Source organism: Leuciscus leuciscus (assembly GCF_965113295.1).
Source record: "Leuciscus leuciscus genome assembly, chromosome: 14".
Lineage (NCBI taxonomy): Eukaryota > Metazoa > Chordata > Actinopteri > Cypriniformes > Leuciscidae > Leuciscus > Leuciscus leuciscus.
Window position 1 is genome coordinate 38,369,639 of NC_138738.1, and position 26,060 is coordinate 38,395,698.

At 36.8% G+C, this 26,060-nt stretch overlaps 1 protein-coding gene across 22 annotated transcripts in view; it reads right to left on the reverse strand.

Annotated features, from left to right (window-relative positions):
- The window catches only part of szt2 (SZT2 subunit of KICSTOR complex), a 121,892-nt gene that overhangs the window by 73,706 nt on the left and 22,126 nt on the right, over positions 1-26,060 (reverse strand). For 13 of the 22 annotated variants that reach the window (XM_082136086.1, XM_082136080.1, XM_082136082.1 and 10 more), the window contains exons 18-39: positions 25,948-26,036; positions 24,792-24,960; positions 23,226-23,340; positions 23,024-23,143; positions 21,182-21,382; positions 17,823-17,920; positions 16,447-16,585; positions 15,662-15,910; positions 15,227-15,434; positions 11,986-12,033; positions 9,285-9,412; positions 8,318-8,582; positions 7,804-7,975; positions 7,628-7,720; positions 6,423-6,501; positions 4,532-4,834; positions 3,590-3,728; positions 3,385-3,501; positions 3,225-3,294; positions 2,258-2,443; positions 1,875-2,141; positions 212-473 (exon numbers count right to left, since the gene is read on the reverse strand). In XM_082136086.1, coding sequence (XP_081992212.1) covers positions 212-473; positions 1,875-2,141; positions 2,258-2,443; positions 3,225-3,294; positions 3,385-3,501; positions 3,590-3,728; positions 4,532-4,834; positions 6,423-6,501; positions 7,628-7,720; positions 7,804-7,975; positions 8,318-8,582; positions 9,285-9,412; positions 11,986-12,033; positions 15,227-15,434; positions 15,662-15,910; positions 16,447-16,585; positions 17,823-17,920; positions 21,182-21,382; positions 23,024-23,143; positions 23,226-23,340; positions 24,792-24,960; positions 25,948-26,036 — 3,517 coding nt within the window. The remainder of the gene's footprint in view (positions 1-211; positions 474-1,874; positions 2,142-2,257; positions 2,444-3,224; positions 3,295-3,384; positions 3,502-3,589; positions 3,729-4,531; positions 4,835-6,422; positions 6,502-7,627; positions 7,721-7,803; positions 7,976-8,317; positions 8,583-9,284; positions 9,413-11,985; positions 12,034-15,226; positions 15,435-15,661; positions 15,911-16,446; positions 16,586-17,822; positions 17,921-21,181; positions 21,383-23,023; positions 23,144-23,225; positions 23,341-24,791; positions 24,961-25,947; positions 26,037-26,060) is intronic. The other 9 variants (XM_082136079.1, XM_082136078.1, XM_082136077.1 and 6 more) reach the window with 4 other exon arrangements.

Below are 26,060 nucleotides of genomic sequence, written 5' to 3' on the forward strand. Positions count from 1 at the left end.
TTAAATGGACACCCTGCAGCCAATCAGAATCGAATATTCACCCAGACCATGGTATAAAGAAATATAAACAACATTAAAAGCTTGATTTTCACCACAGGGGGACTTTAAGGACCTGCAGGGACACTGATTTAGGATCATTCTATGCACGTCTTTATAAATAAGGCCCCATGATCTCAGATATAATTTCTTAGGTATGTCCAGTGACACTCACTGTGTGTGGCGGACTGCACGGACTCGGCCAGGCTGGCAGCGGAGGGTGTTTTGGGAGGGGACATGTGATCAGAGGAGCGTTCGGTGCTGCTGCCGGTCTGCAGGTGAGCAGTCTGAGGGCGAGTCTCCTCGGCATCGGCCTGTTTGACCTGCCCGGGGTCAGAGGTCTCGGAGAGAGACTCGCTGGCTGAGTCAACAGCTGAAAGCCGAGTGTCCCCGTCATCCCTCGCCTGATGCTGCGCCGTGACTCCACACTCGACCTGCTGCGGGAAAACACATCAATCATTATCCAGATGATGAGATAAGACAGTATTATATTTATAATATAACATGGCTCTTTGGGATACTTGAATGTGAACGGTCAATCACTGCCTTCTGTCATCATATATTTCAGTATAATGATGCTAAACTGTTTAGCTAACCTTTATCTCAGGCTACTGATTTGATGCTAGTTTCATGTCTCTTGTATCAATGCACACTTTTCCTTCGCACATAATTCAATTATTTGCAAAGGTTATGCTGTGATTTTGTTTAGAATAGTGTTGTCAAAAATAGTGATATTTCGATATGTATCGATAATGAAATATCTGAAACCGTTCAAATACTCGGTATCGATACACCGATACCAGCTGAACGCAAATTGACACACACTCTCTTCCTATCACACTCGTCTTATTCGCTCTGGTTGAATAGAGCTTGTATTGCATGACTTGCTGAGTATTTAGGTAAATGCCGTACGAACGAACGTAACGAGTTGAGAGAACGCATGTTGTGTAACGGTACATTGGATCCGTGCATAAACTCTTAAAGTGACAGCAGCCTAATAAAACACTCGCTGCTCTTGACTGAACAACTTTTGTAACTTTAATTGTAAGCATTAATCTGTATTTAATTTTTACAATGAAATTGTACATTAATGTTATTTTACACTGTAATTTGATTACTTTCATTTCTGTAGTATTTCATACCTGAATACTGTTCGACCCACCTGAAAAACTTAAAGCCATGTTTATTTAATTTGTCCCTTTATTCTATTTCATTTATCTGTGCTATCGTTGTGTGTTGTTTACTTAAATGTAGTTCATTTAAGCTTTTTGTAAATGTAGTTCAACGATTCAATTAAAGCCTACCTCTGCCATGTGCAAGCTATTACAACACAATTACCCAAACTATCAAAAAGTTATGAGATAATAACAGATCTGTATGGCAGTTTCCCCTGTGGTATCGAAAATGGTATCAAATACCGATATTTTTCAAGGTATCGTATCGAAATTGGAAATTTCAGTATCGTGACAACACTAGTTTGGAATTATTTTCATTTGCAAAATAGAGCAAAAACATACAATATTGACAATAGTGTGTCTAAAATGTAAGTTACTTAATATTAACTTCTTGTTCATCGAACTTTTGTATAAAATCAACCTCACATTTGCAGTAGTGCGGAAAACAGCAATCTTGCTCGTGTGATATGTTCTAAATATTAAAATCAAGATACGGTCCCAGTATCTGTGATTTTAGGTGCATTTTTATTCATTTTGGTGACATTTACCCCCGTTATTTACACATTTTCTTATTTGCATGAGTTTCTCTTAAAATGATAGCTTTGTCATTAAACAAAAGGCATGCATTTCTTCAGGCATGGTTGAAAGGTTTTTAATAATCACCTCAGCATCCAGCTCCTTTTTCTTTTGCTCTCCGTCTTTGTCCGATGTAGAGACGTTTGCTGATGCTTTGGCACCATCCTCCACCTCAGGACACATGCTGGCCTGCTTGGATGTTGTTTCTGTGCCCGTTGAGTACTGAGCAGTGGTGTTAGACAGCTGTCTTGCAGCCTGGAGTCGGTGAGACCGCTGCCGACTCAGTGAGATGTAGTGGAAGTTGTATTGCTCTGCATTTAGCAGGTAACCAGGAAACGATAACCTCTTGAACTCCTGCAGCGAGGAAGCAGAGACGCGTTATTAAACAGCAGTGCAGAACATAATCTCGTTCTTGACCTTTCCCGGGAAGTCTTATCACCAATAATAGAGGTCATCGCATTAGTTCAAACCTCTTGAAACTTTTCCAGTGACTGCTCGGGACCGAATACGAACTGCAGGGGAACGACCTCACAGTGGCACTGCGGGCGGCCGCTGGAACGACACACGTGCTCGGACACTTTCTGCAGGGTGGAGGAACTGATGACAGAAGAGTGGCGTAGAGCAGAGACGATCTCATCCTCCAAGAGCCAACGGATCTGAAAGTGACAGGGTTATTACCGTAAACTAAACTAAACTAAACTCATTGACTAAAACTAAAAGACAAATCAGACTTTTTATTGCACAATTCTGACTTTTCAATTCAATTCTGAACTGTGAGATTACATCATGCAATTCTGACTTTCTGACACAGAATTGCGAAATATAAACTCGCAATTATGAGTTATAAAGTCAGAATTGTGAGATATAAACACTCTAATTTTTAAAGTTCAAATATAAGGAAAAAAAGACTGACTTTTTTTTCTCAGTATTGCAGGTTTATATCTCACAATTCTGACTTTTTAGCATCTCAATTGTTACTTTATCATGCAAAAAATTTTGAATTGCAAGATGTAAACAACATTTTTAAAAAAATGCATCCATGGCAGAAACAAGCTTATATACAATAATATCCAATATCCAAACAATATCCAATATCTCAAACTAAAACTCGAAATAAAAAGGTAAACAAATATGCAAGCTTGTTTCCGCCACTGATATATATATATATATATATATATATATATATATATATATATATGAAATAAAGATATATATATATATATATATATATATATATATATATATTCGGAAAAAGACAGATCCTCCCCCTGCAATAATAAACGGTACTGATCTTTCATGTATATTTCATATACGGTGCTTGGAAGAGTTTAACTTTCATTACTGGTTCATTGATGAATCATTTTTTGAGATAATGAAAATATCTTTTAATAATATCACTATAATTTTTCATTTTCATTTAAATCTTTGCATTCTCACCTCATCCATGGTGGCTAAAACAGCCATTTTGTGTGGAATAGGAAGTTTGGACAGGGGATCTCCAGACATACTGCAGAAGATGACAAAATGAGACAAAATAAAGAGTTACTGCTCAAGACGTTTGGCAACAGATGATGTCTGTTGACCTCTAAGCGCTGACCTTTCCACACCAACCCCGCGCAGGCCGTCCAGGTTCCCCATGAGCTCCTCGTCAGAGCGATATGATGAGGGCTGTCCGGGGGAGCGGTTCAGAGACACACTGCTCTCAGACGTGTACCTGCAGGCACAGAGAACCATCACGATCGCTCTAGCTGAACCCATGCTGCTCGTCTTTCATAAATCTAGGACAGATCACAATCACTGACCGGTTGTGGTGGAAGTCGGGGGCCATGACCTCGATCTCCAGAGGTAACGTGAGCACAAAGATATCAAGAGTGACTGACAACTCGTTCAGATCCACCGACTGAAGATTCTCAGCGTTTTCAAGACAGGTTATGACTTCACCTGCAAAACATAGGATGTATATTCACTAATATTATTAAAAACACATGACCCAGATTAACACTAATCAGAGGGATAAAAACTGAGATTAAAAAAACCCTCAAAATACTGTTTATGGTTCCTCTTCTTCACACCAATCTTCACAAATTAATGCTTACGAATTTCCATGACTTTTCTTGAGTTTTATATTATTGTATTTACATACTATTATAGTAATATTAAAAAACACGGTTTGAAATCGCTGGTGTTTCTGACGTCACAAACTACCTTGTAACCAATCAGATCAACGTGTGATCGTCAACGAGTGGATCTCTGAGCTGAGTGAGTGAGTGGAGGCGGGGCTCATTTGCATATTCATAGAACCGCGTATACTAAATGAGGCAAGGGTGTAGAGTTACATTCAAGATATTTTAAGGCATGAAGAGTTTTTTTCCCCAAGGAAAAAACACTTAAATATGTCATTTTGGTGATCAAAGATGAGTTTAAAGCGATAAAATGATTGATTACAGGGGGACTTTAAAACGTACAAACTATGATGAACTATGATTTATGCCAACCCTGTTACATTGTAAATGTTTAGAGTACAAAAAATAATGCATGATATTTTTATTTTTAATAGACTTGCAAATTGGCTAATATTCCAATTTAAATAATTTGCAAATATGATGCATGTTTTATTGTAAGAGTTCTTCCTTATACTGTACATTAAACAGATAAATGTTTTTAATTAGACTTTAAATGTCTGTAAGGGTAGGAAACAGGTTAAGTCGACGGCAGAAAGCTCAGCGGTGTGTTGAGTGTCTCACCCAGACAGGTTGGCAGTGTTTGCGTTGGCATGGAGCCATGGCAGCTCTTCATGTTGACGGAGCAGGTGAGGTGAACAAACAGAGGCGGCATCTCCGGCTGCGGACCCTCCACCTCCAGCAGAGAGTCTCCGTCCAGAATACTGAAGGAATCATCGTCCTGGTTGACTGTGTTGGAGTCAGATGGAGACACTCCTTCACCTCCTTCCTCTTCTCCAGCCTCCGCTTTGCCATTCCCACATTCCTGATACTCCACCTCCAGATCCGTGTCACTCTCCGTCACGATGCAGCAGCCGGACACGTTCTCTGTGCATATGCAAAGGATTAATACAAGTATTTCTAGTTTACTAACAAGTGCAAAAGACTGCTCATATAACTTTACAAATAACATGAAATCAAAATGCACTCTGTTAAAGTCCTTATTAAATGTTTTAGTCTTGCTGTGAATGATTCATCAGTGATCACAGCGCTTACGACCAAAACATTCATATCCCAAAAAACTAAAAAATAACCTTTAGAAGATACTTAATAAATCACAACAGCGGATAAAATAACAAAAACGTTTTGGATAGCAGGCTTCCTCTGTGCATGCAATGAAAAATATGAACCGATAGCATTAGCTAACTTTTCAGAAACCAATTAACTCTTTCCCTGGCATTGACAAAAAAATGTCCAGCTTTCCGTGTTTTCACTGTTATACAGTAGGGGAGCTATTACGCATCTTCTGAAAGAGTACAGAATCTCTGGATCAAAACACTGCCGATGCACGTTGTAGTCTTAGAAAAAAACATGATTTGTTCAAAATGTTGTTTTACCCACAATTGCCCTCTGAGTCACGTTTAGATTTAGTTCTGAGGGTCCCTTCACACCTTAAGGGATTTATTTCAAAAATATACAACCTTGATCATGTCGTTCCAAAATGTATCAATAGAAAAGATCAAAACAGAATGGATAGAAGAGTTAGGAATCGACATATCTGAAGACACCTGGGATTGAGCTGTTGATCGAGTAAATGGGACTTCATCTTGTGCAAGACTCAATCTGATTCAGATGAAAGTTCTCTACCGTATTCATTATAGTAAAACAAAGTTGGCTAAACTGTACCCAAATATAGATGAAACGTGTGGCCGCTGCAATGCATCAAAGGGAGATCTAACCCATATGTTTATGTCCTAAACTGAGACAATTTTGGTTTTCAGTCTTTGAGATTTTAAACTCAGCTTTTAAATTGAGAATTCTCCCTAACCCAATAATGGCTCTGTTTGGAGTCAGAGGTCACGACTTCCAAATAGATAAGAATAAAGAGAATGCCCTGGCTTTTGCCACATTAATAGCTAGAAGAAGAATTCTCCTAGAGTGGAAATCACACAATCCACCTAATATGTCATCATGGCTTAGTGATCTAATGATGTTTCTAACTGAAAAAATTAAATATTTTCTCAGGGGATCAACCAGAACATTTTATAAAACATGGGACCCTTTAATAAACTATTTTGAGAAGAATATACTCCTCCCTCTTTAAAGTAATTTGAGGACCCCTGAAAATTTGAAAAAGCATGCATAAAGCTAGAATAAAACGCTTTAAAAAATAAAAATAAATTTAAAGCAAAGTCTCTGTTCTTTCTTTTGATATATTTCATGTTCAGATACTCATGCAACAACATATTCTGGGTGCCTTGAAAGTTTGGGGTTTTTAAATCGATTTTTAAAACACTATTCATTTCTTTATGCATCATTTAGTGAGGGAAATATTTCTGAGTGCACCTTTAAATAAGTGTCAAATAGCATTAAATGTCGAATTAGTTACTGAACGTGACCTTTATCAAAACAGCCTGAGTTGGACACTTAGATACGGAAGATATTTCTGATTAAAAGGGCATAAATGATGTCTAACCGTCTTCTGTAGCCAGCTCAGCTTCAGACACCTCGCACTCTTCACTGGGTCTCCGCTCTCCTTCCCTGTCGGAGTCCTCCTGGAGGAGAGGAAAGAGAGGAAAGGAAAACGGGCACTGAGTCTAAGGTCTCATTCAGGTTCATAAGGTCTCGTGAGTGCTAGTTTGACAGTCTAACATTTGATTATGTAGTAGACTATCCCAGTGTTTCCTCCACAGCTGGGATTTTGAGAAGCGTTGTCTAAACAAAATAAAACAAACTCTTTTGTGAATGTTACATTTTTTACTACATATTGTCATTCAAACATCCAGTAATGTGATCAGCTAAGGACAAAAAAGGAAGAAAAATATCCATTTAATAATCACTACACTAATACTGTGCAATCATTTTAATATAAATTATTATTATTATTCATAACCACATTTAAAATTACAACACTACTGTACTGTAAAATAAAAAAAAGTATTCAATAATTATAATAATATTTTACAAAAAAAAGCAGTACAATTGCAGTACGACCGCTAAGGACAAGCCATAAGCTAAGGACAAAAAAGAAGAAAAGTATCACCGCTAAGGACCGCTAAGGACAAGCCATAAGCTAAGGACAAAAAAGAAGAAAAGTATCAATTTAATATCACTACACTAATACTGTGCAATAATTTTAATATAAATTATTATTATTATTCATAACCACATTTAAAATTACACAAATCAATAAAAAAAAATGCAACACTACTGTACTGTAAAATAAAAAAAGCATTTAACAATTATAATAATATTTTACACCAAAAAAACCAGTATAATTACAATACTAACATTTATGGCTGCCTTAATTTCTTTGCTTTTAAACGTTAAACTACAGAAAGTGTGTTGCGTTTTCAAAAGCATGTTATAAGCGACCCAAACTCTCAGTGCTTGCAGAGATGAAATCCATATAAATACGGGAAAGAAAGAAAAAAACACATACCTAAGTAAGCCCTCTGATGGACAGAACTGATTAAAATCAATAACTCATGAATTATTCCCTCATTAGAGACATTGGCTCATGAATCCGACTACATAGTTCGCGCTGTGTGCTTGTTTTTGCAACACAATAGAAAGGTGTTAATTTAAGTTTATTTTGTCTTCCTTTCTCATAAAAAAAATGAAAATGCATTTTCAACATCACTGAAAGGAATGGAATGCTAAAATATTTCCATAACGCACCTCTTTTTTTGAAGATGGCAGGCAGTAAAAGAAATAATGTGGGTTGGACGGTACGGTCTTGAAATACTGAGCACCAATTTCCATGAACTTCTCCTGCAAGAATGAACAGAATGCGTGACATTGTTCATACAATTTAAAAAATGCATGTTTGTTGCAACACTTGGTGTCTGCAGTACCTGTATGATTTTATGCAAATCTAGATACACTTCACACTTCTGCTGGGACTGGAGAAGAGACAGAGGGAATTCTGGGATTTTCGGAGACTTCGGTTCATCCAGGTCCAGCGGGGAGGAGGGGACCGAGAGTTTTCCTCTGGAATCAGCTTCGCTCCCGTCCTCCAGTTCAAAGCTTTAACAAAATACACACTGTATTGTTGTGTACAGGCACTGTTGATGTGCGAATGAGCGGGTTAAGGGTTTTCTGTTGTGTTAGCGGCCCCTAAGTTAATAACTAATGATCTTTGCAACGGAAGTAAATCAATCAAAACTAACTTTCGCTGGACTTTATTCTAGATCTGCTGTAAAGCCTAAACAATCTCTGTTACTTTAATTTCCTATTATCACTGTAAAGCTGCTTTGAAACAGTTTGTATTGTTAAAAGCGCTATATAAATGAAAGTGACTTGACTAACAATATCTAAATACAATGAAAACAAAAAAAGTCCCACAATGCTTTGCTCTGTGGCCAGTACCTGGATGAAGAGACCAGTGTGGCTCTGTCAGCTCCATCATCCTCTCCCTCGCCAATGATGAAGGTGGTGGGACTGCTAGTGGACTTGCTCACGTTCACACAGCCGGTCAGCTCGTGACGTTCACGGAAAACACGCACGTGTCCGCACAGGGTCTGCAGGAAGGAAGTGATGTCGATCTCCTGCAGCGACTCCTCGCAGTAATCCATGGCCGTCAGGACGTCCTGCGAGCTCACGTTGTACGACTGCTGCAGACTGCGGTAAACACCTGTCAATCAACACAGGCACAAGGCTGATGAAATCATTTGCATTTTGCATAAAGAAAACTTACTATCATTAAGATTTTTTTTTATTTAAAAATGTTTATGAAAATTAAACACATTTTGTGCCCCAATCCATATCTTTATTATATGTATATTTGTCTATATATATATATATATATATATATATATATATATATATATATATATCATATTTATATACATTAATATATTTATTTATATATTATTTCAGCATATTTTTATATATAAAAAAATATATATATACATTAAATAAATAAATTAAATACCTTTAAAATGAAAGTCTAAATTAAATTAATTTAATTCATATATCATGTTTCTGAACTCAATCACCATTGAGAACAATGAATTACACAAATTTTCATTATTAAATAATTAATAAATTAAAAAAGTCTCAATGCTGTGATGAGAATTAAAATGTAAACAATGTAAAAAATGCAAAAAAAATTCTTCATTTACTTTATGCGAAATATTATTTCCTATTTTTGATTATTTATTTCAGCTATATGTAAAAAAAAAAAAAAAAAAAACTTTGGTGAGAACATGCAATAAATAATATTTCTACTTTTTCCTTTTTTGTGTGTGTGTGGTTGAGCTCTTTGCCCACTGGATGTGCACACATTTTTTAAATTCTAACGATACATCTATATATGCAACTGTTTGTGTGTGACCTTTGACATAGCTCTGGTAGTAGTGTTCCTGTAGAAGGCTGCAGTAATTGGCCAGTTCCTTGTGTTTGTGAGGGTGCGTCATGAGCTCCGTCCAGGAGGAGGCGCTGCTGCGCTCCTGAGAGATTGACCTGGCAAGACACACACAAACACACACACACACACACACCAGATAACACACAATCTGCCACACATGTCCTACAACACCACACCAGACACCAGCCTTATATAGCAGAGACAAGCAGCAGGAATAGTCCAGTAAGATATCCAAGTCAAATATTCACCCGTATGTTTAATATAGGGAAGCACCACTCTGGAAAACTGGAACTTTCTATCACTTATTTGAACTTTTGACATCAGATCTTCATTTTGCTGTTAGTTTATTACTAATTGAATCAGATCTACATTATACAACAGGCACAATGTTAGAAAATAATAAAAAATATATGGCAATTTATTACCAGATTCATATTGGCACCATCTTGATAACCATCATGTCTATCTGACATGTACAGGAAGCAAATGCATGCTCTCTAATTTTCAGAATTTATTAATACATGCAAATAGAATGTGATTATTGACCCTATTGAACACAATAAACATGTCAGTGTAAAATAAGTTCTGAATGGATGATTTCTGATGGTGTTCATTTTAAATATTAGCGGCCGATACATCAGTATTCCTGAGTGTAATACTCATATTAAGCAGCACTCCAGTGCAACAGCATTACATTTATCTACACTGTCCAAAGCATCATCAAATGTAAATAATAGTCGTGTTTGCTTCTGAAGAGGACAGGATGACATCACACCAGTCATACAGCTGCAGGATCAAACAGCTTTAAGAGCATGCAAAACAGGTTTACAGCCATGAAGCAACAATCTCCTAGAATATATGGCATAGGTTTAACCATTGTTTGTGGTCAACAAAGCAGGAAAAATACATTAAAAGGAAAAGCGAGGTGGAAAACAAGACGGTGAGGACACGAACATAAAAATGTACCCTAAAATGTGTGTTGTTCAAAGAAGCACTGAGTATTCAGACACTACCACCAAGAACATAGACTCATTAACAAACACTCGGTTTTTTTTTCCAAAGACTACTAATTTCATAAATAAAGAGGACAAAAGTTATAACCCAGTCAATTCACCTTAATTTTGAATGTCTTGGGATGTCCTAAATGTCTACATGTTGGGAACTAACCTCCAAATTTCAGTATGTACACTATCAGTCAAAAGTTTGGACACTTTTACCATTTTAAAGCCATGAAAACTCTGAAAAAACACAAATGGATGCAAAAAATGAAGCCTCCCTCACATTTGAGCTCCAGCTCTGCTTAATCATGAGGTGCATCCTGGGACGCTTTTGAAACCGTACTGAAAATGCATGAAGAACACGTGGAGCACATGTGATGGATATGCATTGTCGTCTTGCTTCTCCTTTTCCACGTGTTATCAGAAAGTCAGAAACAGACATTCAGTCAAATACGTCCAAACTCTTGACTGGTACTGGACATCAGAAGGCAGAGAACACAACCCTCAGCAGGACATGAGGTCTTAAAACATACCAGACAGTGTAGAGCAATCTAAATCTCTGTGCACCTGAATCAATAACAATATACATCACAGATCGTAACATCAGTTTTAATGTAATTTATTCCTGTGATGGCAAAGCTCGACTGTCACATGATCAGTCAAAAAAACAAACAAAAAACGTAATGTTGATTTGCTGCTCAAGGAACATTTCTTATTATCAATGTTAAAACCTTATTGTGGAAACCTTATTTTGTTGCAGGATGCTTTGATGAATAGAAAGTTCAAAAGAACAGCATTTATTTGAAATAGAAATCTTTCGTAACATTATAAATGGCTTTACTGTCACTTTTGATCACTTTACTGCATCCTTACTAGGGCTGCACAATATATCGAAATCATAGAAATATCGCAAATGTAAATATTAGCTTGCAATAACTGGGGTCATGAATAAAAGACAAAGAGAAAATAACTCGCTGCTCTCGGCTTTTGTAGCTTTAATAAGAATCAGTATATATTTCATTCATACAGTGAAAACTAAGCTGTGTTTTATTTTTACATTTGATTATTGAGTTTCTGTTGTTAAATAACCCTAATGTAGGATAACCTGAACCCCTGAACCCTGTGGTTTACACTGATGCTAAAATAAACTAAAAGGTAAAACACTGCAGCAAAAAGAATGTGAAACACATGTAGGTTATATAATTTTTAATATATTTGAAAGATAATTTAAGTTTATTTTACACACTTTAAGCATTATCGTATCGCATATCGAATATCGCATTATTTAATGAGTTATCGCATATCGCACTTTTCTTCAATATCATGCAGCCCTAATCCTAAAACTGTAATAAAAGTATTAATTTCTTTTAAAAAAATAAAAAAATAATAACTGAGCCCTAACTTTTGACCAGTAGTGCATATACACAGATGAAAGTTTGTTGTCCTTCTGTTATTTTAAGACCTCATACCCATACCTAAATCTTCTGAAGCCTGACACCCCCCTCAGTCACCATCCTAGAATAGCAAAACCCTCCAGAGAAAGAGAAAGAAGGAAGGACCATCCGTAGTGTAACAGGGCCGAAGCGGCCCCCTCGTACCCCCTCGTACCCCCGACCCCCCCGCCCCGTCCCCGCTATAGGGCAACAGCAGCAAGCAGTGAGCAGGGCTACCTGTATTTGGACTGCTGACTGAACTCCCAGTTGTCTGTCTCTTGAGCTCTTCTCATCCAAAGAGAAACCAGACAGTAAAACATTAGGATGACCACATGATGCCCTCTGAATGATTAAACACAACAGCTCTGTCCCAAACCATAGCGAGCTGCCTTACCTAGGCAACATGTTTAGACACCGTAAAGGCCCGAGTGAAATCGTGTCAGGCCAAAATGAAGCTCGTTTTGGAGATCACTTCTGGAGTTTGAAACAGCTTGCCAAAAGCAAACTATCCAGAAAAGTTGACTCCGACTGGTAAACATCTTTGAACTACCATTGGTCCGTGGCGATTACATTACAGGCAGGCTTGGGAGGGTTACTTTAAAAATGTATTCCGTTACAGTTACAAATTACTTCATAAAAAAAGTATTCAGTAACGTAATCCAAGTACTATAATATGAAAGTAATGTAACTGATTACTTTTGGATTACTTCAAGGTCACGTATATAAATAAAGTCAAGCAAGAAGAAATAGCCTATTATTTAAAATACTTTTTTTTTTTTTACTTTTATTTATTAAGAATTTGGTCCAGTGTACAATATTTGCAAAATATACACACAGGCCTGAATATATATTTATGTAAAGGGCTATACAGACATCTAGTGGCTAATGTATGGTATTACAGATTATTTTGTTTTATTTTTAACGAATTTTTAACTAAAAAATAAAAAACACAACATTTAAAAATGTTACACTATCTACATATTAGTTTATTTTAAAATAGGCCTACATGTTGACTAAAGCCGTGATCTTTCTTAATTTGCCTGACTGGACGTTGGCAGTGGGAGTTCCCCTGTTATCTAGACAGCGAACATCCCCTTACGTGAGAAGAGATTAAGAAAGGACATTTTGGGTACTAAAAAAGCTACTCTCCTAATTTCTACAAAATAGCAGCGGAATTTCCATGAATTAAAAGCGATTTTACCCGCAGGCAGCATCGTTTCTACTAGCAGCAGTGATTCAGTCTGCGTCTGAGGAGATTGTAGAAAGCTGTTATTTGCACATGCACCAGCGGGTGGCACACGTGAGTCATTACTGGCAACAGAAGAACTTCGGTCCTGGAGGGCCACTGTCCTGCAGAGTTTAGCTCCAACCCTGAAAAAATCACCTGCCTGTAATTTTCTAGTAATCCTGAGGACCTTGATTAGCTTGTTCAGGTGTGTTTGATTAGGGTTGAAGCTAAACTCTGTAGGACAGTGGCCCTCCAGGACCGGAGTTGCCCACCCCAGAACTACTGTATAATCAAGCAGCGCTTAATATAGTGTTATTATGCCAAAATACTTATTTATTAAGTTTTAAATGAAGCCATTGTAATCCTGAAAGTATTCCCCCTTTTTTCAAAATGTAACTATAATCTGATTACTATGTTTTTTGACGTAACTGTAACGGATTACAGTTACTGGATTTTTGTATCCTGATTACATAACGCCGTTACATGTATTCCGTTACTCCCCAACCCTGATTACAGGCAGGTGTGGCTCTGAGGCTCTGCTTTCTTTGCGGTGGAAACCTTCTCTGGTTCATTTCTTCTGTAAAAAACAAACTGGAGAGCTGCTTTATAGTAGATACTGAAGGTGTAATTCTAATTAAAAGCAACACTTTTTTTTCTTCCTTAATACTGTAAAGCTGCTTGCTTTGTAGCAATCTATTGTATTACGTGCTATATAAATAAACTAGTGCTTTCAAACCGCGTTTTTGAGACTTTTGAGACTGCGTTTTTGTCTTTGGTTCACTGCAGTTTTAAGGAGAAAATACTCAGCAATGGTGTTGACTTATGAATTTGCACATGGTTTGTCTTAAAGCATATTAAAATAACATAATAAAGACATATAAACAATATTAAAAGCTTGATTTTCACCACAGGGAGACTTTAATGACAGACAGCAGTGGGTTTATTAGGCTGCCGTCACTTTAAGACCTGACGCACATGATGTGGATCTGACACAAATCCCATTTTCTCACAACTCTTTACGTTTATTTAAGACTTCATTTAACTAATATAAGACTGTTCTTACGAGGATACTCGATAAAACATGCATTTTGGCATAATTTTGTGTTTTTGTCAGTTCTGAAGCGGCTTTCTGTGCGTGCGAGTGTGTGTGTGTGTGTCACACAGACAGGAGATTCACAGACGCGCGCCAGTTCTCTTTTGTGTCTTATCACGCTTGAACGATTTAAAAGCATTTGCATGAATAATAGCATGATCAGAGCCTTAAGAATGTTATTGATGCTTTTATTCAAAGCATGCAGTGTTTATTGCTAATGAAGAGCATTTCAGATTCAGATGTTTCAGATCCTATTTCAGATGCTGCATTGGAAGTAGTGATGCGCGGATCGCAGTTATATACGCGGGCGCTGCGGATAATCCGCGGATCGGGCGGATCAAGTAATAAAATAACATTCTAATTAAATGCGGGTGGGTTGCGGGTGGATATGATAAATCATTAATAACGTAAATATTAACTACATTCTCTAAAATATGAGCATGTTTATAACGTAATTTTTCCACCAGCCAGACATGCACTCTCGTTAAGATATGATATCATTAAGATATGGCCACTTTCTTAAGCAGAAATGGAGGTAAAGAAGTTCAGAGAGAGAATTTAAAACAAAAACAAAAGGAAGGAAAGAAAAGTACCGTGTGTGAGCGTTTTGGTTTTAACTAAGTGGTTAACGAGGATGAATCAAGTGCTAGGTAATATGCAATGGCTGTGAAGTGCGTGTGCGTGTGTGTGTGTGTGTGTGTGTGTGTGTGTGTGTGTGTGTGTGTGTGTGTGTGTGTGTGTTCACTTGTTCGGGAAGTCATAGTGACAGAAACAGTGGCATTCCCGTTTAAGTTTCAAGGGAGTAAAGCCTGTGTTTATTTTGTTTTAAATAAACGTTCATTTAAATGCAGAATTCCTCAGTGTGTTTTACCATTAGAGATGCGCGCATCAGCTCTCTAGCGTCACCGAGTCCACTGTTGAAGGTCTTATCATCACGTGTAACATAAGAATAATTGTAATTTGACCATCGGGTGCGGATATCTAAATCAGAGAAAATGATTGGTGCGGGTGGATGATTTGTTTTTGGCTTCCAATCTCTCATTGGAAGGTAGTTGTCTAGGTAGGCAGTCGGCCGCTCTATGGGGTTTGGAACAGAGCTGATGACCAGAGACCTTCAAGCTATCATGTAGCTTTCATGTGGATGTGCGTCTCAGTACCTGAAGAAGATGTCTCTGGGCTTCCGTCCCGACCGCGGATGGACCAGCTGTTCTTTGAGGGAGTCCAGTGAGCAGTTGTAGATGTAGATGGGGCAGCGGGGTCGAGTGGCATCGGTGCCGCTCTGCTGAGACACCTGTCTGCTGAACGTGATGTGACAGTCTCGCTTTTGAGGCTCCACAAACTGCACACCATCCTTCTCTTCTGAAGCTAAACGTTATGGGACAGGGTTATGGAGGTAAACATCTCTCCCAGACACGTTAACTTGTTATGTCAAGCCATGTTAAGTTTTTTTTATATTGCATTTTTAAGTAACGAAAAAGTTCTTTAACGGTTTTAGTTTTAGTTAACTGTAATAACCCTGATGTGAAATGCCTGTAAACTCCCTTGTCTGGTTTTGGTTTCTGATATTACTGCAACTTTGTTGTGTGTCAAACCTGCATTGCCTGTGTTCATGTTGGTTTGCTCTGTAGACGTCTCCAACGCTGCTTCTGATTTAGCTGTGGACCCCTCTCTGGACGCTGGGTGGCCCCTGACATCTTCTCCATGTTGACCATTGGCTGAACTGCTGATAGAGTCTGCCTGTGATTGGCCGTTGCCATGGCTACAGGTCTCCTCCTCGTCCAGGAAGCTGCCGTTGATTGGAGGTTCAGTTTCCAGCCCAGATGACATCAAAAGCTGCACATCTGAGAGTCAAAATAAAATATATAAATATATATATAAATATATGTATGTATATGTATGTGTGTGTGTGTGTGTATATATATATATATGTATGTATGTGTATTTTTTTACAAATGTAATGCAATAATAACTGAATGATCATTAGACTACAGCAATAAAAACGTAATATTTATGATGAATTTGATTCATAATTATTATATATTAAGACACATTAATATAATTATTAATAACAACAACAATTAATATTAATTATTAATCAATCAATATAAAATTCTAGCAATCTATATGGTTTAAAATTTATTTTCATCGTTATATTTTCTCTAACATTGGCATTTACAAGTACTAAAGACCCACCAAATTCCATTTGGTAGTTTGCTAACATTCTCCAGTTGGTAATATTAGTTTGCTAAACTGTGGGCATGTTTCTTGTTTTCAGCCAAGAATGTATGTGGCTAAATAGAAAGCATTAATCTCATGATGTGTGCAAACGTAAAGGACTTCTGAGCTCTAATTGGTGTGGCATTGACAGATGATGCACCTGTAAACGTCGCTGGCAGGAAAGTGAGCAGGATCTGCTGATGGCTGATGTATTTGGCGTAACATTTCCAGTGAGGAGATAAGCCGTCTTGCTCCAGGCCAGCTGGCTCATCATCCACAAGATCTGCATTGCTGAAACTCTGCCAGGAACAGAGAAACACACACTGTAACCACTCTGCCAACAACAGAAAGATAAATACACTACTGCTTAAAGTTTGGGGACAGGAATATTTTTTTTCAAGAAATTAAAACTTTTAATCATGCATTAAATTGATCAAAAGTGATAGCAAAAGCATTTAAAATTGTACAAATTACTAGTCAAAGACAGTGGGTTTGTCCCAATTTGCATAATTATGCACTGATCTATGCAGTTTTGTAGTATAAATAGCACGAGTAGTGCATTCACACTGGAAATTAAACAACAAAAAAGTGCCCCTTAAATACCTGGGTGATGCACTTAATTAACCGAAACAACAAAGTGTGGATTGTTAGACACTTCATGTCCTCGACTGCACAGCTTAAATTACATGGTTGAATGATGAATGACAGAATAATAGACACACCATAACAGCACATAGTGCATAAATGCATAGTTTATAAGTGCATAGCGTATAGCGTATCATTTGGGACGCAAGTAGCTTTTACACACACGTGCATTTAAATTCTATATTAGTACTCAATTCAAACGTGTAAAAATGAAAGCGTAAATATCAACGTTTTAAAATTAAGTAAAATTACTCAACTTTTCTTGTTCCCATCATGCACTGGGCCTTTAGTAATTAATGAGGTTGATTTTTCACTGTTTTCCAGCTGTATTTACACTGTTTTATCATTGCTTTTGTTGTTAGGATTAGTACATTGCCATTTTGTGACATTTGGAGTTAATTTTCTACTCAAAATGACACAGAACGATCCATCAGATGTTACAGTCATTGTGTATAGTCTTTCAAAAATGGAGGTCTCTGCGTTCACGTGATGCGTAACTTCTGATATGTACAGTAGATATGGAGTCTCACACAATATCTATTGTATTAATTACTTAGATGTTTCTAAAGTAAAGCATACACTTTAAACGTGTTGTTTAATTCAGTGTTATATTGTTTGAGTGAAATGTAATGCAAAGCAAACTTCAACTAAATAGATATTACTCAACCTTTTACTAGCCAAGTTAAAATTACTTATTTTATTTAAGTTACTTTCACTTAATTTAGTTAAGTAGAGTTTACTTAATTCCATATGTGAAATTTACTTAAAAAAAATATGCGTGTGGCATTTACTTAAAAAAAAATTTGTGCAAAAACTTGCCAAAGAAAAATGAAGTAAATTTGACTTATTGTTATTTTCAGTGTAGTGGAGATGCAATATGAGAGGACATACCTGTAGCGTGCTGGAGGAGCCCGTCACATCTTTACTGCTTCCTATAGTCTGGAAAGAAAGAACAGTGTCCTGCCTCTCCGGAGGCTTCAAACGCTCTTCTGAACACACGAACACACACACACGAACACACACACACGAACACACACACACGAACACACACACACGAACACACACACACGAACACACACACACGAACACACACACACGAACACACACACACGAACACACACACACACACACACACACACACACACACACACACACACACACACACACACACACACACACACACACACACACACACACACAGAGAGAGAGATAATAACATAATGAGAACAATAATCTCTTCTTATGTCACTATCAATTGCTAATTAATCACTTAAAAGCTTCATTGAGGATGTCTGGCATCCATTAGCATTAAGTCTTTCAATTACACTGTTTTTTAATCATCTACTTACAGTGCCCTCCACAATTATTGAACCCCCTGGTAAATATGATCAAAATTGGCTGTAAAAAATAAATCTGCATCGATTATCCTTGTGATCTTTCATTCAAAAAATGCGCAAAATTCTAACCTTTCATTGAAGTAAAAGAATTGAAAGTGGGGGGAAATCACATTATGAAATAAATGTTTTTCTCCAAAACACGTTGGCCACAATTATTGAAACCCTTTTATTAAATACTTTTTGCAATCTCCTTTTGCCAAGATAACAGCTCTGACTCTTCTCCTATAATGCCTGATGAGTTTGGAGAATAACTGACAAGAGATCAGAGACCATTCCTCCACACAGAATCTCTCCAGATCCTTCAGATTCCCAGATCCATGTTGGTGCTTCTTCTCTTCAGTTCAGCCCACTCATCAGGTCAGGGGACTGAGACGGTCATGGCAGAAGCTTCATTTTGTGCTCCACAACAAATTTTTGTTTTGATTTTGATGTTTGTTTTGGATCGTTGTCCTGATGGAAGATCCAACCACGGCCCATTATAAGATTTCTAGCAGAAGGCGTCAGGTTTTGATTTTTTATCTGTTGATATTTGATAGAATCCACAATGCCATGTATCTGAACAAGAAGTCCAGAACCTCCAGCAGAAAAATATGCCCACAACATTAAAGATCCAATGGTATATTAAATTGTACACATGGGGTACTTTTTATCCTTGTGTTCACAAAACCCATCTAGTGTGTTTGCTGCCAAAAAGCTCTGTTTTAGTCTCATCTGACCACAGAACCCTGTGTTGTTTGAAGATCCAGTCGTGTCTGACAATTAAATTTGCTGGAATTTGTTTTTGGAGGAGCGAGGAGGTTTTTTTTTAAACCCTCCCAAACAACATGTGGGGATGTAGGGGTTGTTTGATTTTTTTTTTTTTAGGCTTTCTGACCCCAAGACTCAACTAATCTCTGCAATTCTCCATCTGTGATCCTTGGAGAGTCTTTGGCCACTCAAACTTTCATACTCGCCGTGCATTAAGACAGTATAGACACACGTCCTTTTCCTGGCAGATTCATAACATCTTTAGTTGGTTATAACTTCTTAATTATTGCCCTGATGGTCAAAATGGGGATTTTCAATTCTTTAGCTATTGTCTTACAGCCACTTTCTAGTTTGTGATGCTCAACAATCTTTTGCTACGCATCAGAACTGTATTCTGTGGTTTTACTCATTGTGATGGATGATTAAGGGGATTTGGCCTTTGTGTTTCCTCATATTTAAACTCCTGTGAAACACGAAGTCATAGCTGGACAGTTTCATGTTCCTAGTCACCCTGGTGTACTAAAAAAGGTAAATATTAATGGGAATATACTTCAGAGATATTTTACTCGTAAAAAATTCTAGGGGTTTCAATAATTGTGGCCAACATGTTTTGGAGAAAAACATTTATTTCATAATGTGATTTCCCCCCACTTTCAATTCTTTTACTTCAATGAAAGGTTAGAATTTTGCACATTTTTTGAATGAAAGATCACAAGGATAATCGATGCAGATTTATTTTTTACAGCCAATTTTGATCATATTTACCAGGGGGTTCAATAATTGTGGAGGGCACTGTAGTTAAAACATTTTGTTTGTCCTTCACTGATCACAATGCTATTCAATTTATCAAACACTTTAAAGAGAGTACATGCAAACCACTAACCATCTGTGGTTGTTATCCGTTTCCACTTTACAGAAATTAAAGAAATCTTCTGGGTTTAATACAACTCAAGTTCTATTAGGACAAACTTAAGCAATAAATCCCAAGAAGCCGTGGTTTACAGTGAATTTAGCCGTGTTATAGTTCGGAGCACTATCCTTCCTAAATCATGCCAGTTAACCACTATTAATGGAGAATAGGCTACTAGGGATGTGCCCGAAGCCGAATACTATGTTCGGAAAGGAAATTAAGTATTTTCTGATCCCCTAAGCCTAAGGGATGGGGAAAAAATTTTAAATGGAAGAAAAATAGATATATTTCAATGCTTTTGCATTCTCTCGCAATTATATAGTTGGGTAATTACATTGTATCTAATTTGCAGGCATCAGGGAGCCGCTATCAATATGCAGAGTTTTGAAATCGCTTTTGAATGCATGTTCGCTCGAATTTGCTATCATGTGTACTCTGTGTATAGGGAGAGAAGATATCTGTCAATGTCGCTCAGGTTCTGTTGCACACCAAAATCATCCTGTCAGTCATCTCTACTAACTATCTTAACATGGTAATCTGATGTAATGTAATGTAATGTAACCGACTACCACAGCAAGCCTAATCATGTCCCTTTAGGGGCTTATATTTACATTACTCATTTTCGGTGCCTTTCCAAATTTGGATATAGGCTTCCGGCACATCCCTATACCATTCAAAAGTTTGTGCTCACCAAATCTGCATTTATTTGATCAAAAATACAGTAAAAACAGTGAAATATTATTAAAATTTATAATAACCGTTTTCTATGGGAATATATTTTAAAATGCAATTTATTCCTGTGATCAAAGCCCGTTTTTTTTTAGCATCATTACTCCAGTTCTCAGTGTCACATGATCCTTCTGAAATAATTCTAATATGATGATTTGCTGCTCAAGAAATATGTTGAAAACAGTTGTGCTGCTTCATATTTTTATGGAAACTGTGATGCACTTTTTTTTCTTCAGGAATCTTTGATTAATAGAAAGTTCAAAACAACACAAGTTAACATTAACTAAGATTAATAAATGATTTAGAGGGATTTTTCATTGCTAGTTCATTTTAAATAATATAGTTAACTAATTTTAACAAATTAACTTTATTGTAAAGTGTTACCAAAAAATCTTGAATGGTAGTGTAATTTGTATTTGCCAGCATGATTGTCATAATAAACACCAGAATAAATTGTAAAAAATCACCTTTAATGACAGGTAGTGAGAATGGAGCCACATGACCATCTCTTTCCCGCTCCAGGATGTGATGCATGAACGCCACATGATCCTCGTTGGTCAGTGGGATCTCTCGATCACTGAGCTCGTTCTGCAGGGAGCCGTGGAAGAGGCTGAGGAGGAGGTCGTTGGGCAAAGAGGAGGCACTATGGGATACATCCGCCTGCCCCTCTGTAGCAGAGGTTAAAGGTCAACAGAAACACAGTGAAACGAGGCCCTGGGACCAGTTGCATAAACACAGCCATTATTTTAAGACGGTGTCTTAAGATCTAGTATGACCCACTAACTGTTAGTCTTACTTTTTGGTATCAGATTAGGCCAATCTACATTTTTATGTAACTAATTGTAAAAAGTTATGAAAGGTCTTAAAGAAAAAAAAATGTATGCCTAACTTGTAATACTAGTCTTAGCGGTTTATGCAACCGGCCCCTGATTTGATGGTTGAATAAAGGAATATGGGTAAGACTTTACAATAAGGTTCATTAGTTAACTACCTTAGTTCTACACTACAATACTTCTTCAGCATTTATTAATCTTAGTTAATATTCATTTCAACATTTACTAATATGTCATTAAAATCAAAGGTTGTATTTGATAACATTAGTTAATGCACTGTGAACTAACATGAACAAACAATGAACAGCTGTATTTTTATTAACTAACATTAACAAAGAATAATAAATTCTGTAACAAATGTATTGCTCATTGTTAGTTCATGTTAGTAACCACTAGGGCTGGGCCGATACACCTATCTCCCGATTCGATACTATCACGATACTTGGGTGCCGATACGATATGTATTGCGATTTCTTTAAGAACTGCGATTCTACAAGTATTGCGATTCGATATTGCAATATATTGCAATTTTTTTAACACTAGACCATCGGGAAAAGTTAAATCATACACTTATACAGACTGTACATGATGTATAAGATGAGTCATATTTACAAAAACAAATCATCACATCTTTCTGACTTTTATTTCAGAAGCATCATTCAATACTACATTCTCTTTAATAAATGATTCAATAACAAAAACATTTTTTAACTTGTCGCCACTCAGTGGTGAAACAATGTCATCGATAAATGCGTTATTTTAAGCAACAAGTTTCTATCAAAAGCTGACTTTGATCGCTGTCGTAGACATCAGTGTTCATATTTGAACTTTAAACTTTTAGCCCAGTACTTCTATGATCATTTTAACTATTGCATCACAGAAATAATGATACTATGAGGTTGAAAAGACTATTTGTGAAGCGGTTTCATGTCGACTCTCTCCAGGTCAGCACCAACACAGCTTTGAATGTTGCGATATGATTTTGTCAAAGTCTAATAGACAGACGAATTGAAAGATCGCGTGTGTGTTTGAATGGAGATCATAGTCTTTTAAAGATGAATGGTGCAGCTCTATTGTCTTATCTCTCTCTCTCAGTATATGAGCAGCGCGAGGGCTTTACAGTGCGTTCAGTCTCACGTCTCTTCCACGCGTTCACTTGTGATATTACGTCACTCAAAACTCACAGATAACAACACATTTCATCCTCTGTTGGAACGAAAGTGGCTAACTTCTGTCAACCTCGTCTACAAGCAAGGACAAAAATAAAGCAATTGAATTTGAATTAATATCGATTCTGGAATAAAAAAATCGATTTTAGAATCGTAAAAAAAGAAAAGAAAAAAAACGCGATAGCTAGGTGAACCGTTTTTTTCTCCCAGCCCTAGTAAATACATTAACTAATGTTAACTAATGAACCTTTTTGTAAAGTGTTACCGGAATATGAATGCAAGAAAGGACAGGATGATCAAGTCGTACCTCGGCTAAAGGTGTAGAAGAAGAGCTCTATCTGCTGGCACTTGGGCAAGAGTTTCATCAGGTCGAACTGGAAAGGCACAGTGTGTATGCAGTCATCAGCGGCGGCGGGGGGGACCTCGCCTACAAGAGTTACCACATCACATTGAGCATGCAAACTGATCGTGACTGTGTGCAGGAGACAGGTGATGGTGGACGTCTGTACCTGGAGCATCTCTGAGGCTGTTGATGGGGCACACCTGCTCTTTATTCTGACACAGCTGAATGAGGTATTCAAAAGTGATCATTGTGGTCATGCACGACAGATCACGAGGAAAAATCTGAAATGGAGAAGAAGAAAACAATTCGTAAGCTTTGGCCCTGCAAGTTCTCAGGACAAATGCCTGAATACATTAAAGTCAGTTTACTAAATCTTTCTGGTGTTATTGAACATTATTTATTATAGTACAGAAAAACAATCTCTCTTCAAAAAGTCAGAACTCTCTCCATCTCTGAAACTGATATGAACAAATAAATACTAGATTAATAATTCTTCAATAATCAACTATTCTTGCCTTTGGTCAAGATTTGTTTGGTCATTCTTTCTCATATGGACGTCTGTAAAAATAACTCACGGCACAATCACGGCTACTTGGTTGACTAGTAAACGTATTAGTAATACAAGCTCCAATTTATATGAATGTATATAATACATACATTACCATTGCATTGTTTACCTGTTGCTGCCATTTTAATGGCCCATTTCAAAAGCTTCTGATTTCGTGCACTTTTATTATTTTTCTTAACTAATTATAGTTAACTACAACTTAAATATATTATATGATATAATAAACTGTAACTTTATTTCAGTCTCATTTTCATTTAGTTTAACTTGATGTACTAAAATAACTCAAACTAAAGCTGAAATACAAATTAATAAACACTACATAGACATTTAAAAATAATAATAAAGTTAAAAAAGAAACAAAATTAAAGCAAAATATTAAAATACTAATTCAAAATGTTTAATTAATTAGAATGGATAATGTAAAAAAAATGGTTTTGAATGAATCATTCAATGACTTCACTTGTTTCATTACTGGATGAATCAACGTTTTTGAACGAATCTCTTGATTGAATGATTCAATGACTCACACATAAATACTTCACGTGTTTCATTACTGGATGAATCAACGTTTTTGAACAAATCTCTTGATTGAATGATTCAATGACTCACACATAAATACTTCACGTGTTTCATTACAGTATGAATCAGCGTTTTTGAACGAATCTCTTGAATGAATGATTCAATGACAAATAAATTCACAACAGTCACTTGTCGCCACCTACTGGTGTAACGATGTAATCGATACAATCATTTGAAGTGCCAAGTTACTATTAAAAGGTGATTCACTCTATTTTGATTGCTTCCGTAGACATCAGAGTTTTTTTCTGAACTATAAACTTTTATCCCATTACTTCTTTGATAATTTAACATATTGTAAGACAGAAATAGCGATACCGTGTGGTTGAAAAGACTATTTGTGAAGCGGTTTCATACATATACATGCCAACTGCTCTCTCTTGGTGATTTGAGAGTTTGCTGTGATTGCACTAGTCAAAGGTTTAATAGACAGATCTGAATCACTGTCATTTAGGAATAAGATTATGTGTGTGTCTGAATCGGGATCGCGATTAATCGTGCAGCTCTAGCATTTATTATTGTAGTTTATTTTTTAACGTCATTTGATGTGTAAGTGGAGGTGAGGATGTGGTGCTGCTGGGTACTAACAGCCTGAGGAATCTCCTGGTACGTGAGGTTGTGAAAGTGTCTCTGCTGGTCCTGTGAACTGCAGACGGATCCACTCTGAGGCTCGACCCAGCACTCCGTCACCAGACTCAGCTCTGTGTCCACATCTATGGCCTCCACTTCAGTATCATTGTCATCATCTGTAGAGAAACTGCGGGCACGACGGCAACAAGAGTTAAACCAAATGCCCACTTCAAGACTATTCTGCCACAAAAAAAGCCAACTGTACTCTTCTGGTCTATTAATTGACTTGTAATTGATGCACCTAGTATTTGATTAGCTGTGTGAAGTGAGCACCAACAACATAAACAATATTTTAAACGTGTAATTGGTTTCTGTCTTGCACTGTGCGCTGAGAATTACCGATCTATTCTAAATAGGGCTGTGAAACGATTAATCGCATCCAAAATAAAAGTTTGTGTTTACATAATATATGTGTGTGTACTGTGTATAATTATTTTATATATATAAATAAACACACATGTATATATTTAAGAATAAATGTGTTATTTATATATAAAATATGTATACACAGTACACACACATATATTATGTAGTTATGTAGTTTCAATAATGTTATAAAGATCTCATGGACTTACATTAAAAGCTATCAGAAATCCATCTTTTATCCATATAAATATCAGCATCTGCACCAAATCGTATATTTTTGCTCAGTTTTGTCCTCAGAGCTCCGTATTCTAACTATATCATATTATTTGAGCCATAAAAGCCTAATGTATTAAATATGATACTCAACAAAAACACATATGCAAACTTTTTTTGTGTAAAGTTATGCAAGTTATCATTTAATCCACGGCTAGCCGTGGATTATCCCGGTTATACCATGGTCATTTGGCAGCATTGACAACATAAAGCTGTTTTTGATGTTTATCAATAACAATATTTGATGGGAAGGGAATTAAACTGACTTGGAACTACCTGTGCATTAAACGGTTTTATTGCACACCTTTCAGCCAATCAGAATTAAGTATTTGGACAAACCATGTTAAAAAGTAAAATATTCTGTGTAAAGGTTCAATAAACCATTCAGTTTAAAAAAAATAAAATAATATTTTTACTGACAATGATTTCATATTTCAGGATTTAGCAGTGGACAGAAACTCAAGTTTCTCATTACCTGTCCTTAGTAGAAGTGTAATGAGGAGGAAATAGGATATACTGGACTATGCAGGTGTGTTTTTCTCCGTCCAAATCAGCTGGAAGACTCTGCATACACAGCAGTGGCTGAAA